The sequence below is a fragment of the Neomonachus schauinslandi genome, chromosome 10 (assembly GCF_002201575.2).
Source record: "Neomonachus schauinslandi chromosome 10, ASM220157v2, whole genome shotgun sequence".
Classification (NCBI taxonomy): Eukaryota; Metazoa; Chordata; class Mammalia; order Carnivora; family Phocidae; genus Neomonachus; species Neomonachus schauinslandi.
The window spans coordinates 128297052-128320374 of record NC_058412.1 but is presented as its reverse complement, the minus strand read 5'-3'; the positions used below and the strand labels follow the sequence as shown (position 1 = coordinate 128320374).

The 23323-nt window shown below is 49.0% G+C and overlaps 1 protein-coding gene across 2 annotated transcripts in view; it reads left to right on the top strand.

The window, feature by feature from the left end:
* The first annotated feature begins 6 nt into the window (after positions 1–6).
* ATP9A (ATPase phospholipid transporting 9A (putative)) overlaps positions 7–23323 on the top strand; it is a 132380-nt gene continuing 109063 nt past the window's right edge. For both annotated transcript variants that reach the window (XM_044919103.1, XM_021685903.2), the window contains exon 1: positions 7–127. In XM_044919103.1, coding sequence (XP_044775038.1) covers positions 60–127 — 68 coding nt within the window. In that variant the 5' untranslated portion in view covers positions 7–59. The remainder of the gene's footprint in view (positions 128–23323) is intronic.

Below are 23323 nucleotides of genomic sequence, written 5' to 3'. Positions count from 1 at the left end.
CGGGCGGCGGCCCAGGCAGCGCGGGGGGCGCGGCGGCCAAGGCGGGCGGCGCGGGCGACATGACGGACAACATCCCGCTGCAGCCGGTGCGCCAGAAGAAGCGGATGGACAGCAGGCCCCGCGCCGGGTGAGCGGGGCCCGGGGCCGCCGGCCGCCTTTGTCCGCGCGGGCCGGGTCGGGCGCTGGGGCGGCCTGGCCGGGCCTGACAGGTTGGCCGCGCCGCACCCGGCGCCATGAGCGGGAGGCCGGCCGGGGAGGCGGGGGGGTCATCCCAGCTGCAGCTCCGGCCCGGGCCCCCCTGGGCGATCCCGTCCCTTGTGGGCCGGAGCGCGCGGCTGCCTTGCACTCCTGCCCACCTTCCTTCAGAAACCCGGAGAAGCCGGACCCGCCCCAGCGCTGTTTACTCGCGCGCGGAATTAGGACCAGCCATCGCTTTTATTGTTTCCTGATTACTCCTAGTCGTTGTGATTACGATCTGGCCCACATGAAACCGTGCTCTGCGCCTGGAACAGCCCTCGGGAACCCGGATATGCTGAGCTTACTGGGGGGGAGGCTCGGCCTCCTTCGCACACCCGCCGCGGGGTCCCCTATCAGCGCCTCCGGGTCCCAGCCCCAGGACGCCGCCTTCCCTTCCCGGCCCTGGGTGGATCTGAAACCTGCAGCCGCAGGAGGCTGGGCGGGGCTCCTCCTGGTCGGCTGGAGAACCTCCCGCTCCCCACTATTTGAGGGCAGGAGCCCCCTGGCAGGGGTGGGGGTTGCCACCTGCTGTGCCTTTCCCGCATTGGCAGACCCCAGAGCAGCCTAGGCGTGGGTTTCCCCTCTCCTGGAGAGAGAGGACGGGTAGGTATTTTGCGCCCTGCCGTCCTCCCGTTCGGAGGATGGCAGTGACCTGTTGAGATTGTGAGGTACTGTGACATCGCCTGCGACAGAGTTACTTGGGGGTGAGGGTTGGTGGGGGCTGGTTAAAGTAAATGCACGTTCCCTGGCCCCCGCCTGGCTCGCCAATCAGAGTTCTTGGGGATGGGGGGTGGGACCTGGAAATGTGCTTTTTCCCAGGCTGCCCAGGTGAGGTTGACGTCCCCTGACGGCCGAGACCGGCAGCTGGGCGGGGCTGCGGCCTTGGACCCGCCCTTTCCCTTAACATCCTGCGCTCTCTGGCCATTTCCTTGTGGCAGCTGCTTAACGCGGCGTCAGTCGCTTGGTGCAGGCGGTGGGGAGGGTGAACCCTTAGGGTTGCTTGCTTCCATCAGGTGTCCGTGGAATTAAGGGAAAAAAAAAGTGCTAGCTGCCATTTTGTGGGGTCTTTGTCCCCGTCTTTCTTGAATGTTCCGGAGGCCCCGGTTGATGTAAAACAGGAGAAACGAGCTCAGTGAGGTTAAGGACTGCAGGGGAGATGCAGCAAAATGGAGATTGAACTCAGTCAGGGTCTTCGGCCCAAAGACAGACAGCCCTGCATCCCTTCCTTCACTGTTCTCGCGTGTTTTAATCCTGACTACTCAAGGCTAAACAATGCTAATTGAGCTCTATGCCTGGAGAGTGTCTGCGTGTAATATACACCCTCGGTAAATATGAATTTGTGTGATCAGTGGACTCAAGTCCTCTAGTTACCAATTCGCGTTTAAAACAATTACACGAGACGCCTACTTTGTGCAGGGGCGGTGCCAGGTGACTGGAGTGCAAAGATTAATTAAACAAGCTTTGTCCGGGGGCGCCTGGGTGGCTCAGTGGGTTGGGCGTCTGCCTTCCACTGGGGTCATGATCTCCGGGTCCTGGGATCAAGCCCCGCGAGGGGCTTCCTGCTCGGCAGGGAGTCTGCTTCTCTCTCTCTTTTCTCCCCCCTCCCTCTCTGCCCCTTCCCACCGTTCGTTCTCTCTTTCTCTCAAATAAATAAAATCTTTAAAAACAAAACAAAAACCCCCAAGCCCTGTGGAATCGCACACGCTTCCTGAGGCTGGTTGTGCATTACAATCACCCGGGGACTTTAACAACTACCATCCCTGCCCCCGTGTTAAACCTTTGAAATAATCTGGGATGGGACCTGGGTATCTATTTTATTTTTTTAAAGCTCCCCAGACGAGTTTACTGTGCTGTGGTAGATGAGAACTCCTGATTCAGTGCATGAGAGAGAAATTCAGGTAATTATTTGAAAGTGATAATTACCATAGATAGGTATGTACTTTTAATACGGGGCCTCAGAGGGAGTGGTGCAGACAGTTAAAAAAATTTGGTATTGGAATGGAGGAACACACCCTCTTTAGAATTTGCCACTTTGGAACTAATTTATTTCCTAAACAGTGACACTGATTGAGATTCAGATCCTGTATCAGGAGAGCCAGGCTTTTGTGTATATTTTCTTGTATTTAATTTGTATTTTTAGGAGTAGCCACATCAAGGTGGGAATCTGGGTGTTTGGAAACACTTTTGGAAGCGGAGTAATGGAGAAGCTCCCTGAAATATAATGGCAGGGGGAGTTAAAGGAAGAAGAAACTAATACAGATGTTCCTGTACTTTTTCTTCCCTTTTTTTTTTTTTTAAGATTTTATTTATCTATCAGGGAGAGAGAGAAAGCACAGGCAGGGGGAACGGCAGGCAGAGGGAGAAGCAGGCTCCCTGCGGAGCAAGCAGCCCAACGGGCAGATGTTCCTGGACTTTTCGAAGGGGTTACATCCTGATAAACCTGTTGTAAGTTGAAAATAATTAAGTTGCAAGTGCATTTACTACACTTAACCTACTGAACATCATAGCTTAGTGTGGCCCACCTTAAACATGCTCAGAACACTTAAGTTAGCCTACTGTTGGGAAAAATAATGTAACACAAAGCCTATTTGATAATAAAGTGTTGAATATCTCATGTAATGTATTGAATACTGTACTGAAAGTGAAAGACAATGGTTGTATGCGTATGGGGTGGTTGTCCGTGTATCTGTGATTACGTGGCCAGCTAGGGCTCATTGCTGCCCAGCATCACGGCGGAGGATCAAATCACCGGGAAAAGATTACAATTCGAAATACAGTTTATATCAAATGCATATTGATTTTGCACCATTGTAAGGTTGCAAAATCCGAAGTCGAACTGTCATAAGTCAAGGGAGTGTCTGTCTGTGATTGGTAAGGCTCTCTGCTGAGTACTTGACATAAATAGCCCTGTTTTTTTGTTTGTTTGTTTGTTTTAGATTTTATTTATTTGAAAGAGAGAGGGTGCACACGCAAGCACAAGGAGGGGTGGGGAAGGGCAGAGGGAGAGGGAGAAGCAGGCTCCGCCCTGAGCAGGGAGCCCAACGGGGGGCTGGATCCCAGGACCCCGGGATTATGACCTGAGCTGAAGGCAGCCGCTTAACCAACTGAGCCAGCCAGGCGTCTCATGTTTTAATCCTTGTAATGACTGTGTGAGTTTTGGGAGTTAGTTTCCTCATTTTATAGACAAGGAAAGTTAAGATTCAGTGATGTTAAATCATTTGAGGTCACAGGGATAGCCAGTGTGAGGGGGGTGGATTTGGACCCAGTCCACTCATTTCACCTAAATGGTTCTAAGCTATAGGATGGTTGGGGGTTTTATAGTTGAATCAAAAACGTAGGTGCCGTGAGTCCCAGGAGACAGAGGGTAATTAATGCTGGGGTCACTCAGCATATGTTGCCAGGACATGTAGTTTATTTGCTGAAGAAATCCTGTGGCTCCGATGCTCTTTTCTCTCTCAAGAAAGTTACCACCTCCTGATGCTGGGAAGCCTTTTGCAGTGGTTCAGTTAGGAAACACGGCTTGTGCATTGCGTTGCTGGAAACCATTCTCTGACTTCACGTGCTGTGTTGCTCGCTGAATGGAATTCCCTTCTTGGTGAGACACCAGGCATTGGTTGCTAGGAGTGTGGGTTCCAGAGTTGAGGAGCTTGGTTCAAGCCCAGGCTCCATCACTGACTAGCCATTTGACTTTGGGAAAATTATTTTACCTCTCTGGGTCTCAGTTTTTCCATCTGTAAAGTGGGATGAACAAGAATTCTGGATACCTCAGAGGGTCGTTTTAGAGACTTGATCCATGTATAGTTCAGAACAGTAAGCACTCCGTACAACTTAGTATTTGCTGGGGCTAATGGTGATAAATAGGCCTTTGCATGAGGTTTGCTACTGGGGACTCTCTGGAATGCTGTGTTGAGAGAAAGGGGCCTTTGATGATGGGACATTAAAAATATTACGGATTTCATGACTCTGTTCTGATAAAATCTGGGAAAATGATTAACTGCATTAAACTATTCCAACCAAGTGTGTCGAGGCCCTGGTGTGATACTGTAGGGCAAGGAGCTTGCGCTCTGGCTGAACTAAGTCTTTGCCTTTGGGTTTTGTGGCCAGATTGGATGAAGATGCTTTGATTTTTGATGTATTTGGATAGGGAGTTCTAGATATGAACTGGTAGATATGAACTGGGTTTAGAAAGAGCTGATTAGGTTCATATTCTACTAAATTTTTTTAAACAACTTTATTGAGGCATAATTTACATAAAAAATACTTATGTAGTAAATGTACAGCTCACTGATTTTTATTTTAAAAGATTTTATTTATTAGAGTGTGAGCACGAACAGGGAGGGGCAGAGGGAGAGGGAGAAGCAGACTCCCCACTGAGCAGGGAGCCCAAAGCGGGGCTCGATCCCAGGACCCTGGGATCAAGGCAAATCTCATGACCTGAGCTGAAGGCAGATGCTTAACTGACTGACCCACCCAGGCGCCCCACAATTCATTGATTTTTTTTTTTTTAAGTAAAGTTATAGGGGTGCCTGGCTGGCTTAGTGGGAAGAGCATGAGACTTTTGATCTCTGGGTTGTGAGTTCCAGCCCCATGTTGGGTGTAGAGATTACTTAAAAATAAAGTTAAAAATAATTAAAGTTACAGAGTTTGTGTAGCCATCACCACAGTCTAGTTTTTAAACACTTCCATCATCCCACAAAGCTCCCTCATGTCCATTTGCACTTAGTTCCACTGATCTTTCTATTTCCATAGGTTTGCATTTTTTGGAAATTTCATGTAAATGAAATCATGCAATATGTTGTCTTTGTGTCTGGCTCCTTTCAGCACAGTGGTTTCAAAGTGCCTTTTTATTGCTTAATAGGATTCCATCATATGGATGTATCACATTTTTTTTTTTTTAACCAAGATGGACATTTGGATTATTTCTGGTTTTTGCCTACTATAGATAATACCGTGAAAAACATTCAAGTCTCTGTGTGGACACATGCATTCATTTCTTCTGTCTACCCTGAGTTTTAGAGGTGCAGTTTGTCAGCGTTTCCTATATCCTCCGGGATGGGATGGTTCTGCCTCCTCTTTCACCATTAAATGTTGCAGTTGCTCAAGATTTGGTCCTGGACCTCCTTCCCCTTAGAAGTATGGGTTGAGTTCACCCATACCCATAGCTTCAGTGACCACCTTGCCAGAGAAGCAAGTCTTCTGTCCTCCTCCTGACTCCTGCCTTAACCTGCTCAAAGGCAACCTGCTCAAAAGCAAACTCCCACCACAAGCCTGGTCTTCCTTCCTCCGGTGTTCCCAGGCTCCAAGAGCAGGTGTCTCTCTTCAGTGGCACAATCTTGAAACCCAGGCATCATTCTGGATGCTGCCTCCGCCCTCGTCTTCCCTTGCTCGTCCTTTACCAATGCCTCCCACGTTCCCCCCCCCCCCCGCCAAATTGCTTGGAATCTGTGCACGTGTCTCTCAAGGCCACCATCACCATTGTCACTTACCTCCCTGCATCTCAGGTGTTGGCTGGCCAGTGAGGTCTCCACCCTGCGGCCAGAGCCGGTGTGGCCAAATGTTCTGATCATGAAGATGTTTTGCTCGAACCTTCTTGTGCCTTTCCATTTCTGCGAGGCCCTGTGCTGTCCACCATGGTGGTCATGAGCCTCATGTGGCTATTTACATTCAGAGTTAAAATAATTAGAGTTAAATAAAGTTAAAAATTGAGCGCCTCAGTGGCACCAGCCACATTTCAGTCCCCAGGACCCACCTGTGAGCAGTGCCTGCGTGTTGGATGGTGAAGGTACCTGCATTTCCACCATCACAGAAAGTTCTGCTGGGGCCCCTGCCTCCTTCCATCATCATCTTCACACACTGTATAGTATAGCCTGACCCCCTTCTCCTCCAGCCACGCTGCGCTCAGTATCTCCTCCTGGGCTCCCTCTTGATACAGGACCTTTGCACATCCTGTTCTCTGCCTGGAATGTCCTCTCCCCTCTTCACATAGTCAAAGCTCAGTCTTCCATTAAGCCTTACTGGGGTCTCATGTCCTCAGGGGAGCCCTCCCTCATGTTCCTGATTAGAGATCAGATCCCACTTGGAACCTCTCAGAGTGCCTGCTTCTTTTCTGTCTTGCACAGTTGGAGTGTGACATGTGCTCGTGTGATCATTCAGCTGGGAACCCCGGGGCCCCGGTTGGTGACCACTTAAGCACCGTCACACAGAGCCTGGCACACAGTAGGTGCCCAGTAAATCCTTTTTGAGAGAAGGAATGCCTGAAGCTGATCTCCAGTTTATGATCTCCTGGGGGTAGGGAGGGGGATAACTGTTTCTAGATGGTCCAGGCAGGAGTCTGTTGGACATTCTCAGATTGCTGCTTACTCATTCTTCTAATGTGACTGTGGCTCTGAGATCTTCACTGGTTGATGGCATCAAGTCTTTTTTTTTTTTTTAAAGATTTTATTTATTTATTTGAGAGAGAGAGTGAGAGAGAGAAAGAGCACAAGAGGGGGGAGCGGGAGAGGGAGAAGCAGACTCCCTGCTGAGCAGGGAGCCCGATGCGGGACTCGATCCCGGGACTCCGGGATCATGGCCTGAGCCGAAGGCAGTCGCTTAACCAACTGAGCCACCCAGGCGCCCTATGGCAAGTCTTAACCACATGATTTGAGTGTGGGGGTGGGGAACTTGGGGTGTGAGTACCAGAAGGCAGCCTGGGCCCCCTCTGCTTTTGTCTCTTTTCCTCCACTGAGGGACAGAAGCTTAGGTGGTGTCTGGGCTTGTGAGGCGAGCTAGTTTTCATCTTTAAGTACGAGACGTGTATTCTAGTGAAGAGGTTTTTTTGGTGGATGATTTATGTGAAACACCTTATATGCTATTAATGCAAAATTCAAGCATTTAAAGGAAAAGAATAAAAAACTATGAAATCTGGATTGCTGCAGAGGATACAGCATGTATGGTGTGGTGGGCAGAATGATGGCCCCCTGGACCTGTGAGTATAGGACCTTTCCTGGCAAAACGGACTTTGCCAATGTGATGAAGTTAATGATTTCGAGATGGGGAGACTGTCCTGGATTAGCCAGGTGGGTCCAGTGTCATCACACGCGTCCTTGAAATTGAGGAGCGTGAATCTGAGAGACGTTGCAAGACGCTCCGCTGCTGGCTTGAAAATGAAGAAGGGAGCACGCAGGGGGCGTCTAGAAACAGGAAACATCAAGGAAGCAGCCTCCAGAGGGAACCCGGCCCTGCTGGCATCTTGGTTGGAGGCCCCTGAGACCTGCTATGGACTCTTGACCTCCAGAACTGTAAGATAAAGAATGTATGGTGATGGGTTACAGCAGCGAGCAGGGGCCAGTGCTAGCTGGGTGTATCCCCTAAGCCCAGGCTTCACATCCCAGGGAGGCTGGGGGGGTGTGTGGGGGGGGGTGGGGGTGGGCCGCCTACCTCCTGGGTATAGCAGAGGCATCTCAAGGCTCCTAGGCTCATGCTTACCTTTGGCTTGAGGGTGCAGAATTAATTAATTAATTTTAAAAGATTTTATTTATTTATTTGTCAGAGAAAGAGCACAAGCAGGGGGATTGGCAGACAGAGGGAGAGGGAGAAGCAGGTTCCCCGCTGAGCAGGGAGCCCGATGCGGGACCCCATCCCAAGGACTGTGGGATCGTGACCTGAGCCAAAGGCAGATGCCTAACTGAGTCGCCCAGGCGTCCCAGAGGGTGCAGAATTTAAATCGATGTGTTGCATGACCCACTCCCTGACTGCTGAGGGGAGAGAAGCAATGTTTCCTCGGGATCTGCAGTGTCTTGGCTCTGAACTAAGGTTTTCTTGCCCATGCTGCACGGTGCCCCTTTGAGGTTGGTATTTTTTATGCTTGTTTTACTGATAAGGAAACTGAGGCTCAGAAAGGTTAAGCAGTTAATCCTGGCCAAGCACGTATGGCAGAAACTAAGGAGAACTTGGGTGAGCCTGCCTCCCAGTTAGAACTTGGGAGCGTTTCTCAGAGCGGGTGTTTCTGCTCAGGTCAGCTCTGCTCCCTCAGTGTGCTTTTCCTCAGTTGGGTTCTTTTTCCCTCCAGGAACAATTAATGATTTTTTTTTTTTCTTTTTTTCCACATGGCTGCAGGATAGAGAATTTGGGAGTGGCAGCTCTTTCAGGCATGTCACATTTTCAAAACCACTGGGAGAACAAAGATAAGAATTTTGTAGGCTACAGTTTTAAATCCCCAGGCCAGACTGACTGCTGGCTTTATGGATTTGTGAGTTAAGAGTTTGGATTCCAGGGTCACACAGACTTAGGTGAATATACCAGTTTTGCCATTTTCCTGCTTGTATTACTCCGGGCCACTGTCTTCTCCCCTCTGTGCCTGAGCTTCCTCTTGTGCACCATGGGGACATGGGAAGGGTGCCTGGCTGGCCGGGCATCGTGCGTGCAGACGAGCGTTGGGAGCACTGGTGAGCATTAGAAATTGTTCTTCTCCCAGCCTGGAGGGTGGGACTCTTGCCCTGCATGATGTCATGTGCTCTTCTTTCTAGGTCTTTGGAGAGGGTCTAGTTGAGTATGAACTCTAGCTGGAAAATGCCTGCAGAGGACTTGATGCCACGAGAAGCCACCTCAGACCTCCCGTGACTGAGTCTAGTGACAGGGCTGTGGCAGGCTGGGTGCACCTTTGTAGCATTCCTCGGCACCGTGCCAGGACCTGGATCCGTCAGGACTGTGGAGTTCACTGTTGATGGGAAAGAAGAGAAATAATGCCAGTGCAGGGAGTTCTTCTCATATATAACTTTATTCCACTGAAAGGTCTGAAGCTGTCCTTTCTAATTTGTGGGGTTAAAATGCTTTTCTCTTTTGACATGACGGAGGTAGGATTAGACGTAGTTTGGTTGATTCTCGTTATTCACAGTGGTTATGTCCCAGAAGGTCCCTGCCAGCCCTGAATTAGCAAATACTGAACTGTTGTTCCTAGGGGAGATAGAGGGTTAGTATTCTGCAAGCCTCTGGTCATGTTTTACCTTGTTTTAAAGGTATATTTTGGTTTAAAGGCTCTGTATTTAATATCTGTTGTTGATTCATTAACATTGGACTCATGACCAACAGCACTGCAACTCATAGGCTTCCTATTCTCAGGACACTGGACAGCATGTCAGCACTATGTTTTATTTTATTTATTTATTTTATATTTTATATTTTATTTTATATTTTATTTATTTTATATTTATTTTATTTATTTTATATTTTATTTTTTTAAAGACTTTTTTTTTTTAATTTATTTGACAGAGAGAGACACAGACACTGTGAGAGAGGGAACACAAGCAGGGGAGTGGGAGAGGGAGAAGCAGACTCCCCGCAGAGCAGGGAGCCCGATGCGGGGCTCTATCCCAGGACCCAGGGATCATGACCTGAACGACTGAGCCACCCAGGCGCCCCTGGGGGCTGTTTTAAATGGTGATGTCACTAACAACAAGCTCCAAAATGCGAAAAGCGTGGCCCTAAATAGACCGTGAAAAGGACACAGATGTACAGTATGGAGCTGGGACCAGAAGTGTTGCCTTGTCCCACCCCAGCTGGGGAAGCTGTGAGAGGTGATACAGATGTTTTGCCGCTCTGCACATGGCCGTGAGTGACCACAGCAGTGCTGCGTTGATTTTGAGGTTATAAATTTTAGGTAGTCGGTGAATTTGTAAATACAGAAACCACAAATAATGAGGATCGGATGTATATAGGGGTGTGTGTGTGTGTGTTCAGTGTCCTTCTTTTGACACGGTGGGGGTAGTACTAGGTAGACAGTGTATAGGGAGGGGTGTGTTTGGGGGCAGGATGGAGGAGGGGGTCGTGCTGATCGCTGACATCCATAGACCCCAGCCCTTCCCCTCTCCATGGGTGGAGTGGAGAGTTGTGTAAACAGCTCTTCGCCCCCTTGGACGAGAACAGTCGGGACAAGCCTTGGCAAGCAGCCCACTGGAAAGTGCCCTCAGTGTCCTCTGCCAGCCTGCTCAGCAGCACTTAGGCCATCCATTTCCTGTGACAGAGTCCCTGCCTGGAACCAGGCCGGGTGTCCCCACAGGCAGTGACACCAGGGAGTGTGGAATTACAAACCCAGGCAGGGATGCTGAAGGGTAGAGGTGGATATGGGAACCATGCTTTCAGGGGCTTCCCGGAGAAAGGCCAGCGACTGGAGGCCCTGCGTGCCAGTCCCAAAGAAAGAGCATGGCCGTTTGACCTTGACCTAAGGCACCCATGCAACAAGTTGGAAGAGGCAAGGCCCCGACCAATCCATCTCTGGACTTCGGGCTGTTACTTCTCAGAATAGAACTTTCTTTTCGCATCGTTCCGAAATGCAAATGATGAAAGTCATGAATTAGCTCTGGTGGTATTTTTGTGGCCACTTTTGGGAATGGATGTGGAGTGCCTCCAGCTTTACTTATTGCGGTGAGTGGACTTTGGTTTAATTTCCAAAGAAAAAGACTACTTGTAATGTTCTTTTTTTTAAAGATTTTATTTATTTGAGAAAGAGAGAGAGAGCATGATGGGGGGAGCGTCAGAGGGAGAAGCAGACTCCCCGCTGAGCAGGGAGCCCGATGTGGGACTCGATCCTGGGACTAGAGGATCGTGACCCGAGCCGAAGGCAGTGGCCCAACCAACTGAGCCACCCAGGCGCCCCACTACTTGTAATGTTCTTAATGATGACTTTTACCGAAAGAGCTAGAACAGTGCTGAATTCTTTTTTTTTTTTTTTTGTTAAAGATTTTATTTATTTGTCAGAGAGAGAGCGAGAGCACAAGCAGGGGGAGTGGCAGGCAGAGGGAGAAGCAGGCTCCCTCTGGGATCATGACCTGAGCCAATGGCAGACGCTTAACCAACTGAGCCACCCAGGTGTCCCCCCCTTTTTTTTTTTTTAAGATTTATTTATTTATTTTAGAGAGACTGACAGTATGAGCAGGGGGCGGGCAGAGGGAAAGGGAGAGAGGATCTCAAGCAGACTCCGTGCTGAGCATGGAGCCTGATGCGGGGCTTGATCCCAGGAACCTGAGATCCTGACCTGAGCCGAAACCAAGAGTTGGAGGCTCAACTGACTGCACCGCCTAGGTGCCCAGAACAGTGCTGAATTCTTAAGCTGGTCTGTTTTCTTTCCTTTGTGTGACTTGGAAAGATTGATGGAGAACCGTCGTCAAAGATCACTTTGGGTGGCTCGTGGCCAGACATTGAAAGGTTAGCAATTATTTTTATGGTTCTTTCTGTTTGTGCCAAGTGATACTTGCTTTCTTTTTGTAGTAGTGATAGGGAGTTTCCTTTTAGAATATACTTAACATGAAAAAAAGAGAATTGACTTAGAGAATAGTATGAACTCAGTCAAAGATCATGAGGTTTGCAGATGTGCCCCCAGACACGTCTGATATTTAGGGAGCGGCCGCCTGTGCTAAAATGTTGCTTTTAGTTTAAAAATATTATAATATTGCTATAAGGGGAAGGAAGTGGGATAATCTGATTTTGCTAATAGAGTAAAACATTTTTTTGTTTTGCCAAGTCATCCATGAAAAACATTTTTTTTTTTTTTTGAAAAGCATGATTTTTAAACAATGGTTACTTTAGCAGGTCGATTGGGGATCTTAATGTTGCTTTTATTATTGTATAAATAGTCTGGGGGGATTATGGGAGAGGCAGTTGGAAGGGGCCCCAGGGAGAGAGAGGCTCCCTGTGGGAAATGAAGGGCGGCCGGATGCTCTTGTCATCACAGAGCTCTGTGGCATTTGCCAAATGCCAGGAGGAGGAGCCTGTTGGCCATCCTCCCCAAGGAAGAAACAGGGTGGAGCATGGACAGTGCCCCCCCCCCCCCCCCCCCAAAGGGGGGGGGGGGGGGGGCCCCCCCCCCCCCCCCCCGCATAGAATGGGGCCTGGCAGGATCTCCCACCCTCTGCCAGGCCATCTGCTGTGACACAGGGTGAGGTCAGACCTGGCCAGGTTAGACCTCAGCAGTTCTCAGCCTCGGCACTATTGACCTTGGGGGTGTGACAGTTGCCTATTGTGGGGGCTGCCCTGTCCATTGTAGGATGTGTGACAGCAACCCTGGCCCCTGCCCGCTGGATGCCAACGGTACCCTCCACCGAGTTATGACAACCAAAGATGTCTCTAGACATTGCCAAGTGTCCCCCAGTGCCAGGGGCTGGGGAGTGGGGGTGGGAGGGCGCAAAATCGCACCTGTTAGGAGCCCCTGGACGAATGGAATGAATACTCACTATGCGTGGCCCTGTCCCTTAGTGTCCTGTGAAGGTTGCCCCTTTCTCTCTCCCTCCTTCCCTCCCTCCCTCTCTCTCTCTCTTTCTCTTTTAGAGAAAAACCTGTTAGGCAAGAAGTTCATGTTTGGACTGTTGCTCATCACTGTGAGTTCAGCTTTGTGATTTAGTGGCTACGGAAGCCTTGAGTGGTCAGAGGAGAGCATCTGGGAAGTGTTAGGGGCTGAGGTATATCCCTTCACAGATTCTTTGTTGAAGCCTTGACCTCCGGGCCCTCTCACTCTGACTCTTGTATTTGGAGATAGAGCCTTTAAAGAAGCCGTGATTAAGTTGATGTGAGGCCATTAGGGTGGGCCCTGTTCCAGTCTGAGTGGTGTCCTTATGAGAAGCCGGGGGGGGGGGGGGGGGCACCACAAGCGGACCCAGGAGCAGGGCAGCCCTCTGCAAGCCAGGCGGAGAGGCCCAGAAGAAACCCACTCTACCCACACCTTGATCTTGGACTTCTAGCCTCCAGAACAGGGAGAAAATAGTTCTATTTAAGCCATCCAGCCTGTGGTGCTTTATTATGGCAACCCTAACAAACTCATACAGGGAGTATCTTATTTATGCCCATTTTGGCAGGTGTGGTATCTGTTGATGTTATTAATAAACCTTCATTCTAAATTGATGATGAGTTCCTTAGCAGTTTTCTTTAGGTAGTCCTGTCTCCAGAGCTCTCTCTGAGCATGTTGCAAAGTCATGTGGACTGGAGCTGACCCTCTCCTTCTCCCGCCCTGCCACCCCCGCCCCCCACCCTGCCACCCCCCCCAACCTGAAACATGTACCATGTGCTCTGCCAGGTGGAAGGGTTGGAGGCACTGGCCCCCACCAATTCCTTTTGCTTAAAGAGCTCACGGTAGTCACATACCTAGGTTGTGCTTTGTATGGTTTGCTGTTAGCTCTAGTCACTTGGATTGTGCTAGAGGAATTTTTTTTTTTTTAAAGATTTTATTTATTTATTTGATAGAGAGAGACACAGCGAGAGAGGGAACACAAGCAGGGGGAATGGGAGAGGGAGAAGCAGGCTTCCTGCAGAGCAGGGAGCCCGATGCGGGGCTCGATCCCAGGACCCTGGGATCGTGACCTGAGCCGAAGGCAGCTGCTTAACGACTGAGCCACCCAGGCGCCCCTGTGCTAGAGGAATTTGATGAGAATTTTAATAGTTGCTAACCACTATTGCTTGCTTACTAGGTGCCCAGCACTGTTCCAGAGTTTTAAGTGCATCATCCTGTTCCTCCTGACAACCTTACTGTACAGATGATGAGACTGAGGAACAGAGGGTTTTTTCCTTTGAGAATGGTTTTGGGGATGCCTGGGTGGCTCAGTCGGTTAAGTGCCTTCAGCTCAGGTCATGATCTCAGGGTCCTGGGATCCAGCCCCACATCGGGCTCCTTGCTCAATGGGGAGCCTGCTTCTCCTCTGCCTGACGCTCCCCCTCCTCGTGCTCGCTCTTTCTCTGACAAATAAATTTTTTTTTTAAAGATTTTATTTATTTATTTGAGACAGAGAGAATGAGATACAGAGAGCATGAGAGGGAGGAGGGTCAGAGGGAGAAGCAGACTCCCTGCTGAGCAGGGAGCCCGATGCGGGACTCGATCCAGGGACTCCAGGATCATGACCTGAGCCGAAGGCAGTCGCTTAACCAACTGAGCCACCCAGGCGCCCTCTCTGACAAATAAATTTTAAAAATCTTAAAAAAGAGAGAATGGTTTTGGTTTAGAATGACAAAGACTTTTCAGTTTTCTTTTTTTTTTTTTTTTTAAGATTTTATTTATTTATTTATTTGAGACAGAGAGAATGAGAGAGAGAGAGCACATGAGAGGGGGGAGGGTCAGAGGCAGAAGCAGGCTCCCTGCCAAGCAGGGAGCCCGATGCGGGACTCAATCCCGGGACTCCAGGATCATGACCTGAGCCGAAGGCAGTCACTTAACCAACTGAGCCACCCAGGCGCCCTTTTCAGTTTTCTTTTAATTAATTATTATTTTTTAAAGATTTTTTTAATTTGAGAGAGAGAGCGTGCACAAGTGGTGGGGAGAAGGGCAGAGGCAGAGGGAGAAGCAGACTCCCCAGCGAGCAGGGAGACCAATGTGGGGCTCCATCCCAGGACCCTGGGATCATGACCTGAGCTGAAGGCAGATACTTAACCAACTGAGCCACCCAGGTGCCCCTCAGGTGTTTTTGTTTTTGTTTTTATTAGATTTATTTATTTGAGAGAGAGAATGCGCGTGTGAGTGGGAGGAGGGACAGAGGGAGAATCTCAGGCGGACTCCCTGCCTAGCACAGAGCCTGACCCGGGGCTTGGTTTCATGACCCTGAGATCATGACCTGATCCAAAACCAAGAGTTGGACGCTTAACCCGCTGAGCCACCAGGGTGCCCCTCATTTCAGTTTTTTAAAAGACTCATTTTACTTTGAACTCAGGCAGTAAATTCCATTTTGTGACCTGTCTTGATGACTTCTATTTGACTTTTTCTGTAATATCCACTCAGAGCAGGTGACTTTAGTTGAGGGGAAAGGGACTGGGGATTTGTGAGACTTGGCAAAATGGTCACATCACGGTGGCTTTCCTCTCTGACCAAGCACCTTCTTCTTCATTAGCTTACATTATGAGGGAAAGGTAAAAATACATAAAATTTGGGGCACCTGGGTGGCTCAGTTGGTTAAGCGACTGCCTTCGGCTCAGGTCATGATCCTGGAGTCCCTGGATCGAGTCCCGCATCGGGCTCCCTGCTCAGCGGGGGGCCTGCTTCTCCCTCTGACCCTCTTCCCTCTTGTGCTGTCTCTCATTCTCTCTCTCAAATAAATAAATAAAATCTTTAAAAAAAAATACATAAAATTTATTTTCTTTTCATTGTAAAATGAGTGCGTGTGTATTAAAGAAAACTTGGAGAACAGAGAAGACTGAGGAGTGGAACACTGATGTTAACTTTCTTTCAAGACAACTGCCCTTAATGGAACATCTTAGATACTCTGTTTTCTCCCAGTCTCCTTTCTGTGTGTACATTGTTTTATGAATTATAACCATGTAGCATATGTGTTTTTATTTCCTGTTGTTGATTTAACATTTTAATTTAAGGCTTTCTCTGTATCATGAGGTACTTTGTAAATGACTTTTTTTTTAAAGATTTTATTTATTTATTTGAGAGAGAGAGAGCATGAGGGGGGGGGTCAGAGGGAGCAGGATACTCCCTGCCGAGCAGGGAGCCGATGCGGACTCGATCCTGCGACTCCAGGATCATGACCTGAGCCAGAGGCAATCGCTTAAGCAGCTGAGCCACCCAGGCGCCCTGTAAATGACATTTTTAATGGCAACATGATATTTCTTTGAGTAGGGTGGCTAATTTACTTTAACCAGTGCCCTATATTTTCACAAGTTGTTTTTTAGTTTCACTTAAAAAATTTTTTTTTAAAGATTTTATTTATTTGACACAGAGAGAGAGCGAGTGCACAAGCAGGGGGAGCGGCAGGCAGAGGGAGAGGGGAAAGACTCCCCGTGGAGCAGGGAGCCCCATGCGGGGCTCCATCCCAGGGCCCCAGGATCATGACCTGAGCCAAATGCAGACACTTAACTGACTGAGCCACCCAGTGCCCCTTAGTTTCACTTTTTAAATTATGCTTTTGTTCTGGTTGCCGGCAGAGTCACCCCAAAGACATAAAGAGGGAAAGCTGAAGGAGGCGCAGATGTGACGTCATCTTTCTGGAACTGGATGAGCCCAATCTGCAAAGTGACTCTCACGAAACAGCAGTGCTTCCTACCCCGCAGAAAACCAGGAACTTAACTGCGAATTTTGGACGTTTCGGAGGGTTACCATTCATTCACCCCATAGGGGTATTTGCTGAGCACTTACTCTGCCCCTGGGGAACAGTTTTAATGTCAGGGATCTAGCGGTAAACACAAGAGACAGGAGTCCCCGCCAGCACGGAGCTGCCTTCCGGTGACACGTAAGGGGTGTTCTTGCGTGAATTTTGTTAACCTCTGGTTGCTTGGGTGCCAGGACCATGGACCTTGGTGGCTTCAGTGGATTGTCTTGTGGCTTCCTCACATAGTCCTGTAGGTGCCATTGTCCTGTTCCTGGGAGATCAGGGCTTAGAGGGGTTCACTAAGTAGCCCAGGGTCACACCGCTTGCAAGCTGCCACTGCCTTCTTGTCTCTGCGCTCAGCTCGGCTGTCTCTTCTCAGACCACCTACTCAGAAGGAGCTGCCTCCCCCCCAGTGACATGTTCTTTTTTTAAAGATTTTATTTGAGAGAGAGAGAGCATGAGAGGGGGGTAGGTCAGGGGGAGAAGCAGGCTCCCCACCAAACAGGGAGCCCGACGTGGGGCTCGATCCCAGGACTCCAGGATCACGACCTGAGCCGAAGGCAGTTGCTTAACCGACTACGCCACCCAGGCGCCCCCCAGTGACATGTTCTTGTTGACGTATTTATTTTTTGCTGTTTCCTGTTGCCCCCCTGCCCCCCTGTGAAATAGTAGGCTCCCCATGGGCAGGGCCCTCATTTGTCTCGTTTGCATGTCCCACTGCTTAGTACTGAGGCGCACGTAGTAGGTACTCAATAAATATCTGCTAACGGACTAAATGAGCCAGTAGATGAAGAGTAGGAGGCACAGCTCTGAACAGGTCTGCCCGTTTCCAGCACCTTTAGTTTTATTTGGAAATCTTAGTCACCCCAAGGGACATCACATTCCTGATCCATCAGGGGTGTACACGGTGTGCAGGGTGCTCGGGCTTCCAGTGAAGGTGTGTGCTGAGTATTGGAGCCCATGGGGGGACAAACAACATAACCCTTTCACAGAAAGAAGGGGGGATCTAGGCCTTCCTCTGTCTCCTCTCTCTCTTCTCCCTCCTTCCTTGTTCATATAGCCCATTGCCGTAAGGAATTAGCCACAGAGGCCTTTGTCAGAGGCCTGGGTTGGAGAGTCTAATGGATCCCATATTTGCTACTTGGCCGGAGATGCCCCCATTCGGTCCACACTGGTTCCCAGCAGCTTCCTCCTGCATGGCAGAGATGTATAATGTTTTCAGGGAATTGCATTCACTGGGGCTGAGCCTTTGTCAGCAGTCACTGGCAGCCCCTGAATAGCATCGAGCCATTTCATGCGAGGAGATGGAACTAGGGGCTTGGGGCACCAGGCCTTGCTAGAGAAAGACCCCATGCACAGGCAAGCCAGAGGTGGCCAGCATGGCCCGCGAGGCACTCAGAGGCCGGCCCGAGCACCCTTCCCGGCCATGGGGCCCTGCGTGGGACTTTTATACATCAGCGTTTTTGTTTTCCATTATGAAAGTAATAATTCCCGTTACAGAAAAGTTAAAGATGTGGTCCTTAGAATTATTTAAAGCCTTATCTGCTATTGCTAATATTTAGGTGTATGTTTCCTTTGATCTATGTTTTAATCCAGTGGCTATTAAGTGACATGATTGCAGTTTGTTTTTGCTGTTATGAATTAGAGCTTAGTCTAGGGAGGATATCTTGGCCTAAGCTTTCTCCTACATTTGGAAAATTTTTTTAAAGATGTACTTACTTATTTTACAGAGAGAGTGAGTGTTGAAGGGGAGGAGCAGAGGGAGAGGAAGAGAGAGAACCTTCAGCAGAGACCCCACTGAGCATGGAGCCCGATGCAGGGCTCCATCCCATGACCCTGAGATCATGACCTGAGCAGAAATCAAGAGTCGGATGCCCAACCAACTGAGCCACCCAGGTGCCCCTACATTTGGGAAATTTTAATAGGCTAGAATCTCCAGTTCCCTGGGTTGAATGGAACGTGTGGTCATCTAAGGGCTCTGTGTGGCTCCAACTAAGTGGCTTTCTGGAAGGGCTCTTCCATTTTACACCCTATGAAAGCCAGAGTTGCCTTCTGTTCCAGGGTCAGGAGATGAGTGATGGCCTTCTTCACCCACTGTTTTTATTTTGCCTTTTGTCCGGTACATGTCCATGAGATTGGGAATGTTTAAAAAAAAAAAAGAAAAAGAAGTAAAAAACCACGTTTTTCTTTCTCTGTTTACCTCAAATTGGGCTTCCTGTTGATGTGTGTGAGGACAGAAGAAGCCTTTGATTGGTTGGGGAGATGCTCACTACACAGCACATTCTCTGTGGATATACTGGGTGAACTGGACTGACTGCTCATGGTTGTATGTTTGGGAGTTATAGAAGGTATGCTTGAGAGTCTGCAAGCATTGTATAAATATTTGTTGAATGAGTACAAGAAAATCTTTCTGTAGACAGTGGCTCACGACAGAGCTGTGTGTAGACACCAGGGCCAAGTGCAGTAATTGTCTGGCTTCCCTGCAAGGAGTGGAGGTCTTCGGCACAGCTGTTGGAGCCCAGGGTAGCATTCACCCGCAGCAATAATGGTAGAAAAGGTGTGAACTTGCTGCCTGGGGAGTGTTCTCCGCCTGAATGGTCACTGTGCTAGACCCTCAGCAGCTCCACCACCTGCTTCCAGAGGTAGACTCCTTCCAAGGGCCTTGTGGTGTAACCTCTGCCGTTTTACAAGCAGGCGCCCCTGGAAACCTGCCCCATGGCCTTCCTGGGGCGGTCTCGGTGCCAGAGCCATGCCCGAGGTGGAGCAGGGCCGTAGCAGTGGCTAGTGCCCTGGTCTCCGCGGGAGCAGGGGAGGAGCCGGATCTGGGAAGGAAGGGCTCCTGGCAGGAGGTGATAGCTCCCCAAGGCCACGGTTGGTTGCTGAGGATCGTGAGGGCTTGAGAGCGTGGATTCAAGCAAGGACTGCCTCGGTGCAAGTTTGGGCTCTGCCACTCACTGGCTATATGACCTTGGGCGAGTGAGTTCACCTCCCTGTAAATGAGCATGATAATAGTGCACGTGGTTTTGAGGGCTAACCAGAGTTCATGTGTGCAGGATGCTTAGACCCCAAAGCATGCGGCTGGGGGAGAGGAGAGTAGCAGTGTTAGCCACCCTGCGGCTGACAGTGCTTGGAGGGAGGAGCCAGGCAGCTGGGGCAGTGCCCCTGGGGATCCTTGGTGTGCTCCTGCTGTGTCCCCGTCATGGGGTGCCTCCCTAGGTTGCTGTCTAGACAGCTCAGAGGCAGCGCTCAGATTCTTCTGTGGGGTGAGATCTCCAAACACCATGGTCGAGTGCAGGCTCTGAGGTCTGCCTGCTGGACTCACGGCTGGCTCTGCCCTCACCCGCCGCTGGACTCCTGGGGGTACAGTTTCCTCCTCTCCAGGAGGGGGAGGGCCTGCCTGCAGGACTCTGGGGATGAGTGAGGGAGGTGACACGGCTGGCTGTGCTGTGGCCCTGGACCTGGTTGAGAACCTGTAAGCAAATGCCCCAGATACAGTATAAACACACGAGGTAAGGCAGCAGGTCTTGGCATGCTGGGGGGCCTGGGGCGGGGGGGAGGCCCAGGAGAGGCACCTCAACCCACACGGGGCAACTGAGCACCTTCTGTATCCCCGATCTGGGGTGTGAGGCGAATAGTATCTGGTTTCTGACTTCCGGGCTTGTGGCCAGCATCCGAGGCTGTAGATGGAGAGCTGGGTGCTGTGTGGGGAGTGGGGTGGGGATTTTTGTTTTGTTTGTAAATTAAAAAAAAAAAAATTCGGGCGCCTGGGTGGCTCAGTTGGTTAAGCGACTGCCTTTGGCTCAGGTCATGGTCCTGGAGTCCCGGGATCAAGTCCCACATCGGGCTCCATGCTCAGCGGGGGGTCTGCTTCCCCCTCTGCCCTCTTCCCTCTCGTGCTCTCTGTCTCTCATTCTCTCTCTCTCTCAAATTAAAAAAAAAAAAAAATCTTAAAAAAAAAAAATTCACAGTCACATAGTTCACTGTGGAACAGGTACAGAAGTGTGTACTTTGCAAACTTAGCCTCCCTCCGTACCCTGCTTTGGCTACTACCCTGTACCCTCCTCAGGCGACCACTTACCAGTTTCTTCTGTGTCGTTCTAGAGAATTTTTAATCATTTTCCAAAAGAAGGCCCATGTATTTTATATTTATCTAGACACACACATAGATTTTGACCTTTTTTATTCCGTTGTTAGTCTGCCCTACACAGCACAACGTATTTCTTTCACTTAATAGTATACATGGGCTTGTTACGTATCAGTACATAAAAAGCTTTTTCTTTTTTTAAGATTTTATTTATTTATTTGACAGAGACAGCGAGGGAGGGAACACAAGCAGAGGGAGTGGGAGAGGGAGAAGCAGGCTTCCTGCTGAGCAGGGAGCTCGATGTGGGGCCCGATCCCAGGACTCTGGGATCATGACCTGAGCCGAAGGCAGCTGCTTAACGACTGAGCCACCCAGGCGCCAGCTCTTTCATTCTTTTTTTTTTTTTTTTTTTTAAACAGTATGGTTTTAAAGGATTTCATTGAATAGACTTACCATACTTAACCTAACCAGTCTACCACTGATGGACACCTGGGTTATTTGTAATGGTACATTATTATTAGCAGTGTTACATTGGACATAAGTTTTTGTGCCCATGTTACAACATACATATCTCGAAGGGGAATCATTGGGTCCAGGTGAATGCATTTATCATTTTGAGAGCTATCACCAGGTTGCCTTCCCTCAAGGTTATACTGATTGAGGCCTCTCCCAGCAGTGAAAAGTGTCTGCCCATCCCAATCAACACAGGTGTTATTAAGCTTTTTGATTTTGGTTATGCTAAGTAAAAAATGACACCTCGGTGTGATTCTGGTTTTGCATACTACTTAAACATTGCGTCAGTTACCAACATTTAAAAACTGAGGGTTTGCACTTCAGAATCTATGCTTTTTGTCTTTGTCATGAAGAATCTTACGGTCTGTTGTATTAGGTTTATGTGAGAATGTATCTTAGTGAGGCCAGGGGGCCACTTCCTTCCCACAGGTCTAGGCTCCTCAGTGTGCCCTGTCCCAGTAGACTCTGTGTTTATTTTTGTTCCTTTATTATTATATGTTGCTTGCTGGGCTTCCATAGATTTGAGTTTTCTAGAAAGAAACAGGCAAGTACAGAGTTGGGTTTTGAAGGATAAGTAGAAGAAGGGGAATGGGTTGCTCAAGGAAATCTGGTGTGAGGGAGTCTTGCCGGAGGGTTTGGAAGTTGGAGAAAAGTAGAGTTCTGGAGCTCATTTGCTTTGACTGCAGTCGGAGGCTTCATAACAGAGGACCTGGGATGAGGGGTGACAGGCTTGGACTTGAGTCCACATTGACTCATCGTGGGGGCTGGACGCAGTATGAGTCCTACTTTTGTAAGAGGTGTCCTGTACTCTGAGCGGCAAGAGACCGGGAGTGAAAGACTTCAGGCAGGAGAAACAGGGAAGGTTACAGATCCTACCACCCATAACTGCCCCCCTTCCCCCCAAGAGAACCAGAATTAACAGTCTGGGTGTGTGTGTGCATATTTGTTTCTCAGTGTTATTTTCCCATGTATGTATTATGTGTTATTTTTGTTAAAATATAGCATAATTGCATATCTTTTGCTTTATTTTTCCCCCTCCCCCTTCATCGCTTGGATCTTGCCTTGTCAGTGTGCGCATCTACCTATTCTTTTAATTAGCGCAGGGTGGGGCACCTGGGTGGCTCAGTCGGTTAAGCATCTGCCTTCGGCTCAGGTCATGATCTCAGGGTCCTGGGATCGAGTCCCGCATCAGGCTCCTGGCTCAGTGGGGAGTCTGCTTCTCCCTCTCCCTCTCCCCTTCTCTCCACTCATCCTCTGTCTCTCTCTCTCAAATAAATAAAATCTTAAAAAAAAATTAGTGCAGGTCCACTGTGCAGGGGGTTCCTCTCTGATGGGCATTTGGTCATTTTCAGGGTTTGCTTTCTTACTGCTGGGAGCATCCTTGTATCTTTCCTCTTGCTCACTTGTACCCGTACCAGAATTCATATACAATCCATCCCTCCAGGTAGACTTGCTAGATCAGAGGACCTGTTTCTATTTAAAAAGAAATTTCCACATTGACTTGGCTTTTTTCTTTGATACGGCCCAGTTTTTCCACCAGTAGGTAGCATTGCTGTGACCAGAGATAACGTTCAGACTTCAGTGAACTAGCTTCCTTTTTTGCATTCTTTCTGACTTTAGATTTTATTTTTATTTTTAATTTTTAAAGATTTTATTATTTTTTTAAAGTAATCTCTACACCCACCATGGGGTGAGTGTACAGTTACTTACAACCCTGAGATCAAGAGTTGCATGCTTTACCAACTGAGCCAGCCAGGTGCCCCTGACTTTAGATTTCATATTCCCCTAGTTAAAGAAAAAAAAAATTCAGCCTCCTAGATGTTCTTAGAACACAGAGCAAAATTTTCCCTTATACCTTCCTTTCCATGCTTTCCAGCATCCCTCCCCAGGCATCTAGGCTTATTAACAACTTGAGTTCCAAATCCTTCTAGACCTGTCCAGTATGGTACACACTAGATCTATGTAGCTATTTTAATTAATTAATGGAATAACATTTAAATTTCACATTTTGAGTGTTCAACAGCCACACGGCTACGGCCATTGTGTGAGACCATGCAGATGGAGAACATTTCCGTCACTGCAGAAATGCATCTGACAGTGCTGCTCTGGACTGGGGTTCTCAGACTCAGGACTGTTGACATTTGGGGCTGGGTAGTCCTCGGTATGGGGCTGTCCTGGGCACTGTAGGATGTTGGGCCTCTACCCTCGAGATGCCAGGAGTCCCTCCCTGCTCCTGCAGTTGTGACAACCAAGCATCTCTCTAGACATTGCCAAGTGTCCTCAGGGCAGGGGGCAAATCCCCACCCCCCCAGCCCTTCCCTTCCATTGAGAACCACTGCTCTAGATTACCTTTTTTTTTTTTCCATGTTACTTTTAATTTTTCTTTAAATTCTTCCTGGATCTTCCCAGTGTCAAGACAGACCCAATAGCTTCTGGACTCAGGCTT